Below are 13,677 nucleotides of genomic sequence, written 5' to 3'. Positions count from 1 at the left end.
ACTCACTTGAGGCCAAAAAGGCCAAGCACAGTTGATTTCCCAGTAGTTCAGGGAACCATTGATGTTACAGAAGACTGGAGAAGTACCAAGCAATGCTTAGAGAGATGGAGTTACACTTTATTATTATGCGCGGGCCGAGAGAAACTATTTCAAATTCCGGCCCCAACATGGAGGAACTTTCCCTATTTATATGTTTTTACCTTCTTTGTCTCCCAAATATGGGGTGTTTCCGGCCCCCTTTGCAAGTTCTTAAAGAGCCCTCTGTGCTGGGGCTTTGAGACCTCAACCAAAGGCTTGGCCTGGCGCCAGCACTGATAACTTCGTCTGGGGAAGGTTTATGGCCTCTTTGGAGTAGTCTTATTTTCCTTATTATTTAAGCAAGCAAGCATTTACAGAAGCCAAAATAGCAGGGTTAAAATTTCAAACAGCAGGTTTTACGTAAGATGGATGCTTCAACAGTAGACCTTTAGCAGCTTCACATATACAACCTTAGTAAGAAAACTGAACAGGAAAGACTAGAAAGGAAGTTGGCCGACCTGCTCAGGTCCAAACTCCATCACGAGTTCCCATGGCTGCCAGTATTCTTCCACACCCCTCACCTGTGCTGAGGCCTATATGGCACCCGTAAGGCGATTTGTTTTCAGGTGCAATAGCTCTACATTCAGCAAATCATGATCTTAACGAAGACGTGTAGGGCTTTGCTTGAAATCCATATAGCCTAAAATATAAATCCCAAATTAGTTAAGTATCCTTTTCTCATTTCACCCAAGGGCATGTTTTCCATTTCCTCCTTCCTTTCAACGGGGGGTAGGGGGGGTGGGAGGGGTGGGGGGGGGGTAGGGGGAGTGGGGGTGGTTGTGACTCTCTGGCTGGCCTTTCAGATGCTCCACATTTCTAAGATTCCCCCCAAAGTAAGTTTTGAGACACTACAATGAGGGGGATAAAGTTATTAAAGATAAGCCATTGATATAAATGGGAGGCGCTCTATTAGGTCTCTATTGTTCAACTGTCGCAATTGCTGGAGATTTCTAAGAGTTCTTAATACTTCTTTGAGTCACCCAAGATTTACAGGACTAAATTTACACTTTTTGACTACTGTTGCAAAGAACTGGTTTACTCAGCCAGCATCCATAAAACACAAATTTTATATCAATATTTAAAAAATGCAGCAGGAAGGCAGTCATTATTTGTTCCTTGCATTTATTTATTTAACACTTATTAAATACCTACAATGAACCAGGAATGAAACTTTGTCTTAAAAATTCAAAACTGTAAAATATGGCCCCCAAATGTGAGATTACCAAAAGCAGCCAGAAAAGATCGAAATCACTCACTCCCAAAATTCTGCTTTGCAGCTCAGCTAAGGATCAAAATCCCCAGAACCAAGGGAAACCCCAAGATGGAAAAGCTCCCGCCAGGACGGAGCAGACAATAGCCCAGGCTCTGACCTCATGCAGTAAGGCATGGGAGCACGTCTTGATCTTGGTAGGATCTCTCAGCTTGCCCTCCAATTTGGTTTTAAATCCCTGACTTCTTTCTCTTTTCCCAGTTAAGAATAAAGTAAAATAAACCAAAAGGACTCATTGGAATATATACTTATTCTCCCAGGGACTTTGTTTAAGTCAAGTCTAAAATTAAACAAATTGTGTGGTTATCTTCATCCTTCATTAGTGATGAAAACGGTGCATTCAAAACTACATTTAAGACAATGTATTCCTAAAAAGTAATCCAGCTTTAATTATAGTGCATTGAATCACCTTGCAAACAAATCATTCACTACCATTTATCAATAGTTACTGTACTTATACTGTTGTTGTAGGGTTGTTGTTTTTTTGTATTTTGTTGTTGTTTTTTTGGCAAACTTAGAACAAACCAGAGAACAAAATGTTGTCTTCATCATCATGTAGAAAAATAAAGCAAACCTAAAGTATCTAGCTATGTGTCAAGTGATTCATACTGCAAAGTAAAATCTACACTTACAGCAGAGCTTAAAAATTCTTAGTGCAAGAAACATAACCAATTAATACAGATCAATACTTATTAATGATATGGAAAATTTTCCTATACAGAGGTAGAGTCCAGTGCACAAGGCTAAAACAATATTCAATAACCTAAACAAAGAGTGAGCCAGGTTTTATGGGATTCACTTTAAATTTTAAGTTATCAGACTATATGTACATATAATATATAGACTATACAATTTTAAAGTAGTTTAATAAACTCCACAAAATAATAGTAGATGCATTGAAATATTTACATAATTCAATTTTCAAATCTCATTCAAATAAAAGGGATAAAAATAAGATTTCTGCTTTAAAGGCAGCAGAACCTCTTTCTTGAAATGGATTGGTAAAATAAGGTACTTTACATGAGAGAAACTAATTTATGCTTGAGAGGTATTCATATTCAGCTAAGAAAATATGTCCCTTTTAAGCTCTATAGAATAGGGAATATAAAACGATTATTTTCTCTATTTTTAGATCTCTAAACTTCTAAATCAGACTCTTACTTGAAGAGAGAAGCTGATTTTGGACCCATACAAAGTATATCAATACAATTACAATGGAAAAATAATTAACTTTTCCTTTTCTGCTTGCTTGTTTTTGAAAGTTAAGTCAGAAAGAACTTGACAATATCTCTGGCCCAGTTATGTTTACCCATGACACAAATTTAATTGAAACCTGACTAGTACTTTCAGCTTGGTGTTCTTGGGATTTCAACTTTCTGAATTCCTTTCATTTCCAAAGGGTATTCAAGACTAATAATATAAGATTCCAAAGTTTTCCAAACTCACATAGAAGGAAGGTGAAACAGAGTATCTGCTGCCATTTGCCTCAGAGACTTGAGAAAGGAAACAAGTTAGACCCTCTTGTCATTGTGACCCAAGAAAATATGCAAAAACCCAAAGCATTATATGCTTCATGGACTCAGATTCTTAGACTTAATAACAAATTTACTCTTTGATATTTGATCATTAACCCTTTTGATATAAAAGATTCTTATCTAAAGAAATGAGGGATAGTCAGAAAACAAAAAAGTACGTCATAAGTAATGAAGCATAAACCTTCACAGTTTGAATTTTGTGTAACTTCTCTAAGCACCCACAATGAAAATGCAAGTGTTGTGGTTTTTTTTATTCAATCATTCTGTGAAAAATATCTCAGCAAATAGTAACATTTTGCCCTCCAATAATCTTCCCACTGGACTACCCACCCCATCCCCATTTTCTAATTTTAAATTTTTAAAAAAATTTATACAAATAGACTAACTTTGATTTAAAATAAACATATAAAAATTGGTAAGAATATTGCTTGCAACAATGGATGCGGAAGTAGAGGAACAAACTGGGCAGGGAGTACAAAGAAATGGCTCCTACTCAATAACTTCAGGCAAACACCAAGCAGTCTGGGAAAAAATCTCAACCAAGGATAGCTTCTACTGCACGTTGTTTCCCTGGCCCATGAGGTGTGACTGATTTATAACTACAACTTCAGGTCAGATTGAAAAAACAAACAAACAACTGCATGAAAATTGGAAGGCACAAGCACCCATGTTACCTAGAATTTTTTTTTTTTTGGGGGGGGGGGAAGGTTAGGAATAAAGAAGGAAAGGGATACTTTTGGTTCAGCACTATTGTCAAGTTAATTTTGCCATTGTTGAAGAAAAAGTGTATAAAATAAAGTGGTAGAGAAATGTAACAAGTGCATTCCACTTGTGAGGAAGAAAGCTCAGGAGACAGCTCGCAGGAATAGTGCAGAGAGAAACAACCAGTACTATTTATTTGGATGTCTGTGCCATGGTACAAACTATATTCTCTGCTCTGTGGGGCCAAAACCAAAACAGAATAAAAACCGACAAAAATCCCCCAAATTCCCAAAAAGCAGCTGGAAGGGATGCAAGAAGTCTTAAAGAACAGACTGATCCAGACGGAGGTGATAAAGGCGGCACTCTTGTCTTTAATGCACATCTAACTGTGTTAACTACTGTTGTGTTTTCCGTCATATTCATCTACCGACCAGATGGGGGACTTAAGAAATGGCCATGTCAATTAGCCATTTTTCCTGCCTCTACACAACTTTCCTTTCCCTTTACTTCCTCCTCCAGGATTGGAGTCTTTATCTTTCAAGAAAGAAGTGCTGTTGATGATAACAGGGCAAGGTGTGAAACAGGATTTCCAGAATACTGATTTTGCTTCCCTCAAAGCCTTGCTGCATGTGGACCACACAGCTCAAAGGCAGTCATCCAGGCAGCCTGATGGAGCTATGACTTTAACAAAACAAAAAAAGGGAATCAAAAACAAAACCACCCCAAGTCTGTCTTTTCTCAAACTGAAGGAGAAACTGAGGGATGGTACAGCCTCCAGTGGGGACGCCCACAGTTAGGAGATGATGGCCGGGGACCACCTAGGCAGAGTCAGATTGTCAGCACTTGCTGACCGCTTCCTCGTGGGTCTCCTCAGGTCCTTGTACTTGTCCTCACAGAGGCGAGAGATGGCCTGAGGGGCAGAAGAGAGACAAATCAGGTCAGGGCTGGACCCTGGAAGTTCCCTCCTTCACTCACTCACCAGACACAAACACTGCTTGAGCAGCATCCTTCTAGGTACCGAGGACACTCATGAACAAAAACCCAGGAAGAGGCCCTGCCCTACGTGGTTCACATTCCACAGCAAAGACCTACGTCACAGGGCGGGATACGCAGGAAGTGTAGACACAGTCTCTGTTTCCAAAGTGCTTACTAGTACAGTAGCCTAGGATCAGTCAGATCCAGGTTCAATGCTGGTTCCCCTCTTAGGGCTGTGTGACCTGGTATGTGCCCCCATTTAAGTCCTTAGCATCCTTGTCTGCAAGTGGGGCCATCACAGCGCCCTCCTCACAGGGTGGCTGTGAAGCACTGGAGCTCCATGCTGGATGTGTACATGAGGAGCGCAGTAGTTTGCCATGATCATTAATTAGAGACCAAGTCAGAGCAGAAGGGAGTCATCTCTGGACCACTGCTGCAGGAGGGAGCCAGACGGGGCACAGAAACATGGGATGCAGAGATAACCAACATTGTCTTCATTTTGTTGATGAGGGCAGGGGGACTCTAGGCAGAGGGCTGCAGCTAAAAGCAGGGCCAGGCCTACATTGGGGCTGAAGTCCAGTCATAGCTCTTGAAAGGGCTCATACCACCCAGGGGGCTTGTTTCAAACACATTCCCCTGCCACCTGTACGATGATCCAGGGGTGAGGGTGACATTGCTAAGCAAAGATGAGGTCTTTTAACTTCTACACAATTCAGAGAAAGGCTGGGGACTGTGCCAGGGTTAGGGGGACAGACAGTGTCCATCCACCAGGAAGTCATAGTCAAGGGAAAAGCACAAAAGCAGCCATCCACTTCTCACCCTGTGTCCTGATCAGATCCAACTGGCTCTTGCTAGGACTGCAGAATAATCTTTGAAGTTGGTCTCCCTGCTTGCCCTTCTCTCCCTGATACATTCCCCAAAGCTTTGAGTCACTTTGCCTACCCTGCCCCCTGGCTCCCCACTGGCTTCCACCACAGGCACTGCACCAGCTCCTCCCTCAGCCTGGAAGTGTCTGCGAAGTCAAGTCTTTGTACAAACATCATCTACTCAATGAGGCTCTGACTACGGAACCCCTACCCTGTTCTCCTCTTTCTTTATAACTAATCTTCTAACACAGGGGTGCAGAAAATCCAGCTATAAGACCCACAAAATCATTTGATCTGGCCCTGCCAAGTCATTAGGGGTGAATTAATTAAATGTTTGACCAAATACAGCAGGCTAATTTTTAAGTTGATAATTTTGCATGGCCTGCAAATCATGTTATAAATATCCAAATGCTCCTTGGCAGAAAAAAAGATTCCCCACCCCTGTTCTAACATATTAATTATTTCAAATGTTATTTATTTATTATGTTTATTGTTCACTGTCTCCTCCCAGCAGAACGCAAACTGTAAGAGCAGGCTCTATGAGCTTTGTTCATGACCATTCTCAGGGCAGAGCTATAACCAGCACCTGGTATCAGAAGGCCCTGAGTAAATATGTGTCGAATGGATATGTAAGTTCCACTCAACATAACACATAACAGAGGCATGGACATAACAAAGGAATGGTCAAAGTACTAAAAATAGAGGGACTAAGCAATTTATCCTATTTTGGGGAATCCCTGAAGGGACACTCATGACTGGTAATAGACATCAGACCTAGGCTTCAAGGGCTGTGCTTGGAGGGGAAGAGGAATTTATCAGGAGGGATCTGGCATTTTCAGCAAGGCAGTGTGATGGCATGGAGAGAAGCCGCTGAAGCTTGGGGAAGGCAACCAGCAGGCAGCAGGGGATGGAGAGAGCAGAGCTGACTGACAGGCTGACATGGCTGCTCACACACTGGCTGGCTCAGGTGTTATTCTGTGGCGGTGCAAAACTGCCAGCGATTTTAAGAATTTACATTCCAGCCCTAGCCGGTCTGGCTCAGTGCATCGGCTTGCAGACTGAAGGGTCCTGGGTTCAATTCCATCAAGGGCATGTTGCAGGCTCAATTCCTGGTCCTGGTTGGGGCGTGTGTGGGAAGCAACCAATCGATGTCTCTCTCACATTGATGTTTCTCTCTCTCTGTCTCTACCTCTCCCTTCCACTCTCTCTGGAAATCAATGGAAAAATATCTTCAGGTGAGGATTAATGAAAAAAAGAAAAAGAAAAAAAAAGAATTCATGTTCCACAACCTAGTACAACTGCATTTTAGAAAAGCAACTCCATTGGCAGCATGGAGGAGGGACTGAGGAGAGACAGGAGTAAAGCATGTCTTCCTCCAAATGAGAGATGGATTAGGGTAGCAAGTGGGCTGCAATATTGAGAATTCATTTGAAATGTTTCATATGTGAAATATATGTGGCATGTTTAAAGAAGAGAAAATCAGATTCCTTAAGGGCATTTGAACAACCATTTTTTAAAGCAAATTATTTTCATTATTGTTTTATTTGTTGTTTCTCAGCTCACCAACAGCATGAGTCTGAATGCAATTATCATAACAAATTAGCAATGTACTATTTCATTCTAGATTTTATTATGCAAACTGATACTATATTTAATCACATCCTCCAGATGCATAGAGGGATACTAATTTATTTCAGAGAGAAATGACCTACTAATGAAAAGACCACTTTGCATTTGCCCTGGTTCTTGATGCTCTCCTATTTCTACACTCTACGCTGCAACCAACATATCAAAATAACCAGCTGGTGGGACATCTAAACAGGCACAAAACTTCAGGTTATGGCATCTCCTCTGAGGTCTCAGTCTGCTTTCCATTATGGGGTTCAAGTTTGCTAACCAAATGGACTAACAGAAATGCTGGGGTCTGGAAAACAATGAAACCACATTCCTAAGAAATTATTTCAAAGGGGTGCCATCTGCTTTCCCAGAGAGCACTTCTGTCTAGCCCTACGGAGGAGGGGAAGGTCTGTGTATCAGGAGCAGAGAGAGGGAACATTTTGTCAGATTACTGGCCTTCCTCCTGCCCATGGGGCACTTGGCATGGCACACCAGGAGCAGGTGAGTTCTCCCTCTTTCCACTCAGATAAGTGAATGGAATGAAAAGGAGTACGCACGACTCCCCCAGTCTCAGCCAGTCTGGGTGCTCCCCATTTAACTGACCTGAACCATTAAATATTCTCACTCAGAGAACCACAGTTCTGCTTTCCTTCGGGGTTGAGTGGCTCCCAGGAACTCCAAGCTCTCCTCCTCACCTTGGCACTGAAGGAGTGACTGAGCCCATCTCAGCACGTGAGGGGTATGAGGACCACTGCGCATACTGAAACAGCGTTCATGTTCACCCTGATACCAAAATCTATTTCATGTGCTTGTGAAGGTTTGACAGTATGTGCCTTGGAGCAAGTCCTTCAGAGGAAGGGTTTCCTATCTTATGCTCTTGAATACAAGAGAAATGGAAGATTTAATGAGCAGTTTCACTCTAAAGGCTGGTACATAATGACAGAAAAGTGACCAAGTTCTGAAAACCTCCCTGGATTTTTATTTTAAAACCAGTGCTATGCATCCAGTCTTTTCCAAATTTAGTTTTATTATGTTTCCTTTTTGGAAATAGCATTATTTACTTTTTAAAATTTTTATATTAAGTTTTTGCTTTCTTAAATTTGAAATCCACAGCTTAATCCAAACTCTCTCCCTCCCACCTCTAGACCTTATTTTATTCACAGCTGTTAACCCTGTTAGACCATCACTCTGGCCATCGTGACCAGGACTGGCCAGGGGAGGATGTTTCACCCAGGACGGAAAATGAGGTATGGACCTCTTGGGTCTCACCAATCTTGAGATATGACTATACCGTCTACTACTTTGGTCAAAGCAGAATGAGACCAATATGGCGCCTCGAGATGGAAATGCAGAGGGCCTCCACACACTGCTCTGGAACAGTGGGTCAAGACCTAGGTGCAAATATGGAGCTAAGCTCCATGTAAGTATACAAGACACAAAATTCATACAACTTAACAATGTAGGCCTTAAACCCAGACCAAGGCCAAAGGGGCTAGCCCTAACTCTAACTGGGCTATGAGGAAAATAATTTGAAAAACTAAAAAGCAGAATCAATCATTTTTGGATTCCTAATAATTAGGGCCTTCTGGTATCTTTTTCCTTATAAAAGTGTATGCTGGGAAATCTTTTTTTGTGGACTTATTTTTTAAAAACTGAAACTTAAAAAATCTTTGATTTAAAAAATAGAATCAATGTGCATAAAAAAACTGATATTAAGGTTATTGAAAATATAAGGTTGTACAAATTATCATTAAATTAACTGACAACCTCTATATCCAGGGTATCTTGCCCTTATTTCATAACAACACAGTGGGAGAAATCAGCATTGTAATTACACCCTTTACCCTTCCATGGCACCCAGATGAGTCAACAATAGTGAACCCAAAAGCAGTATGTTAAAATACATTACCTCAAGCTTGTGAGCCCTTTCCCTGCTCAGGGGCTCCAAAGGAAAGCTCAGGTTATTTGCTTCTGCCAGAGAACGAAGATCAAAATAATACTTGGCATAAACACTGGAAGGAACATTGATGTTGAACTGGAGCAATTCAAGAAACTGTCGCTCTAGCTCATTCCTGCAAAGACAAAAATAGCACACTTTTAGCTGCCATCGTAGGCTGTATGGCCTGCCAAGGCAAGCTGCAAGACTCCAGAAAAGTGCATCCTCAGGAAGAAAAGCCATGTAATTAATTACCTGGTTGGACACCAGAGTTGCAGTTTAACCACCAAATTGGTATTAGAAGCCAAATCCACTGAATTAGGTGCCCACAAGGATAAGGCCTGATTAATTGGGGTGATTACTTCAGGGTAATTTCTTTCACTGAGACCTAACACACACATACCAGGCTCTGGGTGCAAATCTCAGCATGCATCATCAGCTTAGACACGGGGCAGATGGAGCAGTCAAGAGCTGTCAAGTGGAGTCTAGAGAGCAACCAAGACCACAGCCTAGAGGAAAGGCCTCTGCTAGACAAAGTGGACGCCCTTCCTCAATGCCCTTTACCCGCCTATTTAACAAGAGAGTGGAAGAGCTGCGGTAGAGGTTCCTCAGGCAAAGGAGAGAAGGAAGTGACCTTGCAGTGCATAGGACAACGCTCCACCCACTGAGCCACACTGGCCAGGATGATTTTTACTTTAAATGACATTTATTCATGCCTCATTTAAATGAGATTTAATAAAAGATCTGTGAAATACTGGAACCTAGATAACATCTTAATAAAACAAGAATTTCGATGGATTAAAGATGGAGGCAGAGGAGGTAGAAGTTACACTCACCTCCTCCCAGGACCAAACTGGATTTACAACTAAAATATAGAACAATCAACCTGAATAACCAATTGAACACTAGCTGAACAAAAGTCTTATAATCAATGATTTACAGAAGAAGCCACATCTAGACTGGTAGAAAGTATGGAGGCATGGCTGGCCCTGCACTCATGTGTGGCAGCTGAAAATCCAGATATATCACAGCTTCAAAGGTCCCCCCTGAGGAGTGAAGGGTCTCAATCCCATGCTGCACTCCCCAAAACTGAGCACCAACCAGTACTGGGGAAAAGAAGTCCACACAGCATCTGGCTGGCAAAACCTGTGAGGATTCTGTCTGCCAAGGAGAGACAGGAGTTGGCTAAAAACTCAGGTGCCCTCTTAAAGGGCCAATGCATAAAATCTCGTTCACAGCCACCTCACCCTGGGCTCTGACAGGAGGGAGGGCAGTGGCTCAGAGTGAATGGGACTCATCTAGGCAGAGACTGGGTTGTATGGCTTCGAGAAGAGGGCTGAAGGGACATCCACCAAGTCTCCTCTTCCACATCATCCACAGACGCCCTATTTCCCCTCCATACGGCAGCAGCTTGAAATAATGCAATAGCCCCACCCTCCCAAATGCCTGTGGCCCTGCCCTGCTGAGCTCCGGCCCTGTGGAGGAGTCAGCTGGCTGCAGCCAACCTGGGCCTGTGGTGCAGACTTTCTTGGAGGGAATCTGAGGTCGCACCTTGCTGAGTTTGCACCTTGCAAGGGCCATGTTTCCCACATGCCTCAACCAGTGCTACCATTCCTGTGCAGAGTCCTCCCTCCACATATCTAAATCTTTATCTGTTTGAGCCTGATGAACTCTGCTGACCTCAGCCTGAGGCTGAGACCCCTCCCACCACAAAGGTTCCCAAGGGCCCAGGCGGTTGTTGCCTAGCCTTGGTGTACACTAGACCTTTGCTGGGTAGCTTGGAACCCAACACTGGCACTGAGTTTGAATCTCTATCAACCTGGTGAACACCACTCACCCCTATCTGATGACCCACTGAGATCCTATCTCACACAACTTGTACCACCACAAGTTCTTTCAGTGATTGAACCTAGTGGGCAGCTGAAAGGTGGAGACCAATTTTGGGGTGCTTTGGGCCTTTTGCTGACCTGCCCTCAAACTTGGTGCTGATAGAAGCAAACTTTGGAATGCAGCTTGGCCCCTCCCATATGCACCCCAGCCACAGAGGCAGGTGCCTGTTTGAAGCTACCTGTAGATCATTTTGTAGCTCCAAACAGGTAGCCCAGAGATGGACATGGGTACCTTCTGACATTGACCTGCACCAAAGTCCCTCCCAAGAGGCCCCAGAAACAACACACACATCAGAGCATGACCCAATTAGCACATCCAAAGGGCTATCTCTGCAGGCACCAGACCCTGCTAAGGGTAATTCCACTTCTCACACACAGCAGCTCATACACTGTGGTCAGGGTCAATCCTAATAGCCAGCCTGAGGGTCAACTCCATCCACAAACAGGTCAGCAACAATCAAGACTTAACTATGACAGGAGGGCACACATAACCCACAAAAGAGATATTCCTGGAGTACCTAACTCAGGTGATCAGGGAGCTGTGCTACTAAGCTCCACAAGATACCTATTACATAAGGCAACTCTACCAATACTGGGAGATATAGCAGATCTACCAAATACAAAGAAACAAAAACAGAGAGGCAGCCAAAATGTAAAGATTAAAAAACATGCCCCAAATGAAAGAACAGAGGGGGGAAAAAAACAACCAAAAAAGAATTACATGAAATGAAGGTGATCAATCTACCAAATACAGAGTTCAAAACTATGGTTATAAGGATTCTCAAGGAAGTTAGGAAAAAAACAGATGAGTTCAGTGAGAACTTCCAACAAAGAGATAGTAAGCATAAAAAAGAACCAGTCAGAAATAAAGAACACTCTATCTGAAGTGGAGAATATACTAGAAGGAATCAATAGCCAATTAGAGGAAGCAGAGGATTAAATCAGCAATTTGGAAGATAAGGCAGCAGAAAATATCCAATGAGAGCAGCAAAATTAAAAAGGAATTAAAAAAAAATAAGGATACTTTAAGGAACCTTTGGGAAAAGTGTAACAACATCTGCATCATAAGAATACTAGAAGAAGAGAGAGAGCAAGGTGAAGAAATAATGACTGAAAACTTCCCTAATCTAGTAAAGGAAAAAGCTACACAAGTCCTGGAAGTGCAGTCCCAATCAAGACGAACCAAAAAAGACCCACAGCAAGACACATCATAATTAAAATGGCATGTGGTACATTTACACAATGAAATACTATACTATGCAACTGGAAAAAAAAAAAAAAGAATTCTTACCATTTGCAACAGCATGGATGGACCTGGAGAGTATTATGCTAAGCGAAATAAGCTAGTCAGAGAAAGATAAACATAACATGATCTCACTCATACATAGAATCTAATGAATAAAATAAACTGATGAAAATAGATCTAGAGACACAGAAGGACAGAACAGACTGTTGAATCTCACAGGGAAGGCAGGGAAGGGTAGGTGGGTGGGAGGAGATTAACCAAAGAACTTGTATGTATATATGCATATAACCCATGGTGTCACTGACAATAGGGTGGTCAAGGCCTGGGGCAGGGGTAGGGGCAGGCTAGAAGAGCTCAATGGGGGGGGGGGGGGGGAAAGAGGGACATATATAATACTTTCAACAATAAAGATTTTTTAAAAATTAAAATGGCAAAGGTTAAAGACAAAGAATCTTAAAAGCAGTAGGAGAAAGACAGTTAGCTACTTACAAGGAAGCTCCCATAAGACTGTCAGCTGACTTTTCCACAGAAACTTTGCAAACCAGAAGGGAGTGGTAAGAAATATTAAAAGAAATGAAAAACAAGGACCTACAACCAAGAATACTCTACCAAGGAGTTCATTACTACCAAGCCAGTATTATAAGAAACTAGAGGCCCAGTGCACAAAATTCGTGCATGGGTGGGGGGGTGTCCCTCAGCCCAGCCTGCACCCTCTCCAATCTGGGATCCCTCTCACAATCCAGGACTGCTGGCTCCCAACTGCTCGCCTGCTTGCCTTCCTGATTGCCCCTAACTGCTTCTGCCTGCCAGCCTGATCACGCCCTAATCACTCCCCTGCCAGCCTGATTGATGCCTAACTGCCCTCCCTTGCAGGCCTGGTCCCTCCCAACTGCCCTCCCCTGCTGGCCATCTTGTGGTGGCCATCTTGTGGTGGCCATCTTGTGTCCACATGGGGGCAGGATCTTTGACCACATGGGGGCAGCTATATTGTGTGTTGCAGTGATGATCAATCTGCATATTACTCTTTTATTAGATAGGATAGAGGCCTGGTGCATGGGTGGGGGCCTGCTGGTTTGCCCTGAAAGGTGTCCCGGATCAGGGTGGGGGTTCCCTTGGGGCGTGGGGTGGCCTGGGCGAGGGGCCTATGGTGGTTTGCAGGCCAGCCATGCCCCCCCCGGCGACCCAAGTGGAGGCCCTGATATCTGGGATTTATTTATCTTCTACAATTGAAACTTTGTAGCCAGGAGCGGAGCCAAGCCTTCTGCTCGCTCCGTGGCGGCAGCCATTTCTGTTGGGATTTATTTATCTTCTATAATTGAAACTTTGTAGCCTGGAGTGGAGGCCTAGGCCGGCAAGGGCAGGCGGAAAGCTTGGCTTCCTCCATTGCTGGGGAAACCCAAGCCTCCCTCCTGCTCTCCGTGGCCCCAGCCATCTTGGTTGGGTTTATTTGCATACTCGATCCTGATGAGCTTGTGGGCGTGGCTTGTAGGTGTAGTGGAAGTATGGTCAATTTGCATATTACTCTTTTATTAGACAGGACTAGAAGCCCAATACACAAAATTC

At 43.2% G+C, this 13,677-nt stretch overlaps 1 protein-coding gene across 3 annotated transcripts in view; it reads right to left on the bottom strand.

Annotated features, from left to right (window-relative positions):
- Positions 1-3,580: 3,580 nt before the first annotated feature.
- Positions 3,581-13,677, bottom strand: part of CCNY (cyclin Y) — a 256,010-nt gene continuing 245,913 nt past the window's right edge. For all 3 annotated transcript variants that reach the window (XM_054716657.1, XM_054716658.1, XM_054716659.1), the window contains 2 exons: positions 8,953-9,115; positions 3,581-4,495 (listed from right to left, as the gene is read on the bottom strand). In XM_054716657.1, the coding sequence (XP_054572632.1) occupies positions 4,379-4,495; positions 8,953-9,115 (280 nt within the window). In that variant the 3' untranslated portion in view covers positions 3,581-4,378. The remainder of the gene's footprint in view (positions 4,496-8,952; positions 9,116-13,677) is intronic.

The sequence above is a fragment of the Eptesicus fuscus genome, chromosome 5 (genome assembly GCF_027574615.1).
Source record: "Eptesicus fuscus isolate TK198812 chromosome 5, DD_ASM_mEF_20220401, whole genome shotgun sequence".
NCBI lineage: Eukaryota > Metazoa > Chordata > Mammalia > Chiroptera > Vespertilionidae > Eptesicus > Eptesicus fuscus.
Note: the sequence above shows the minus strand (reverse complement) of the source record. Positions and strands in the feature narration are given on the sequence as shown.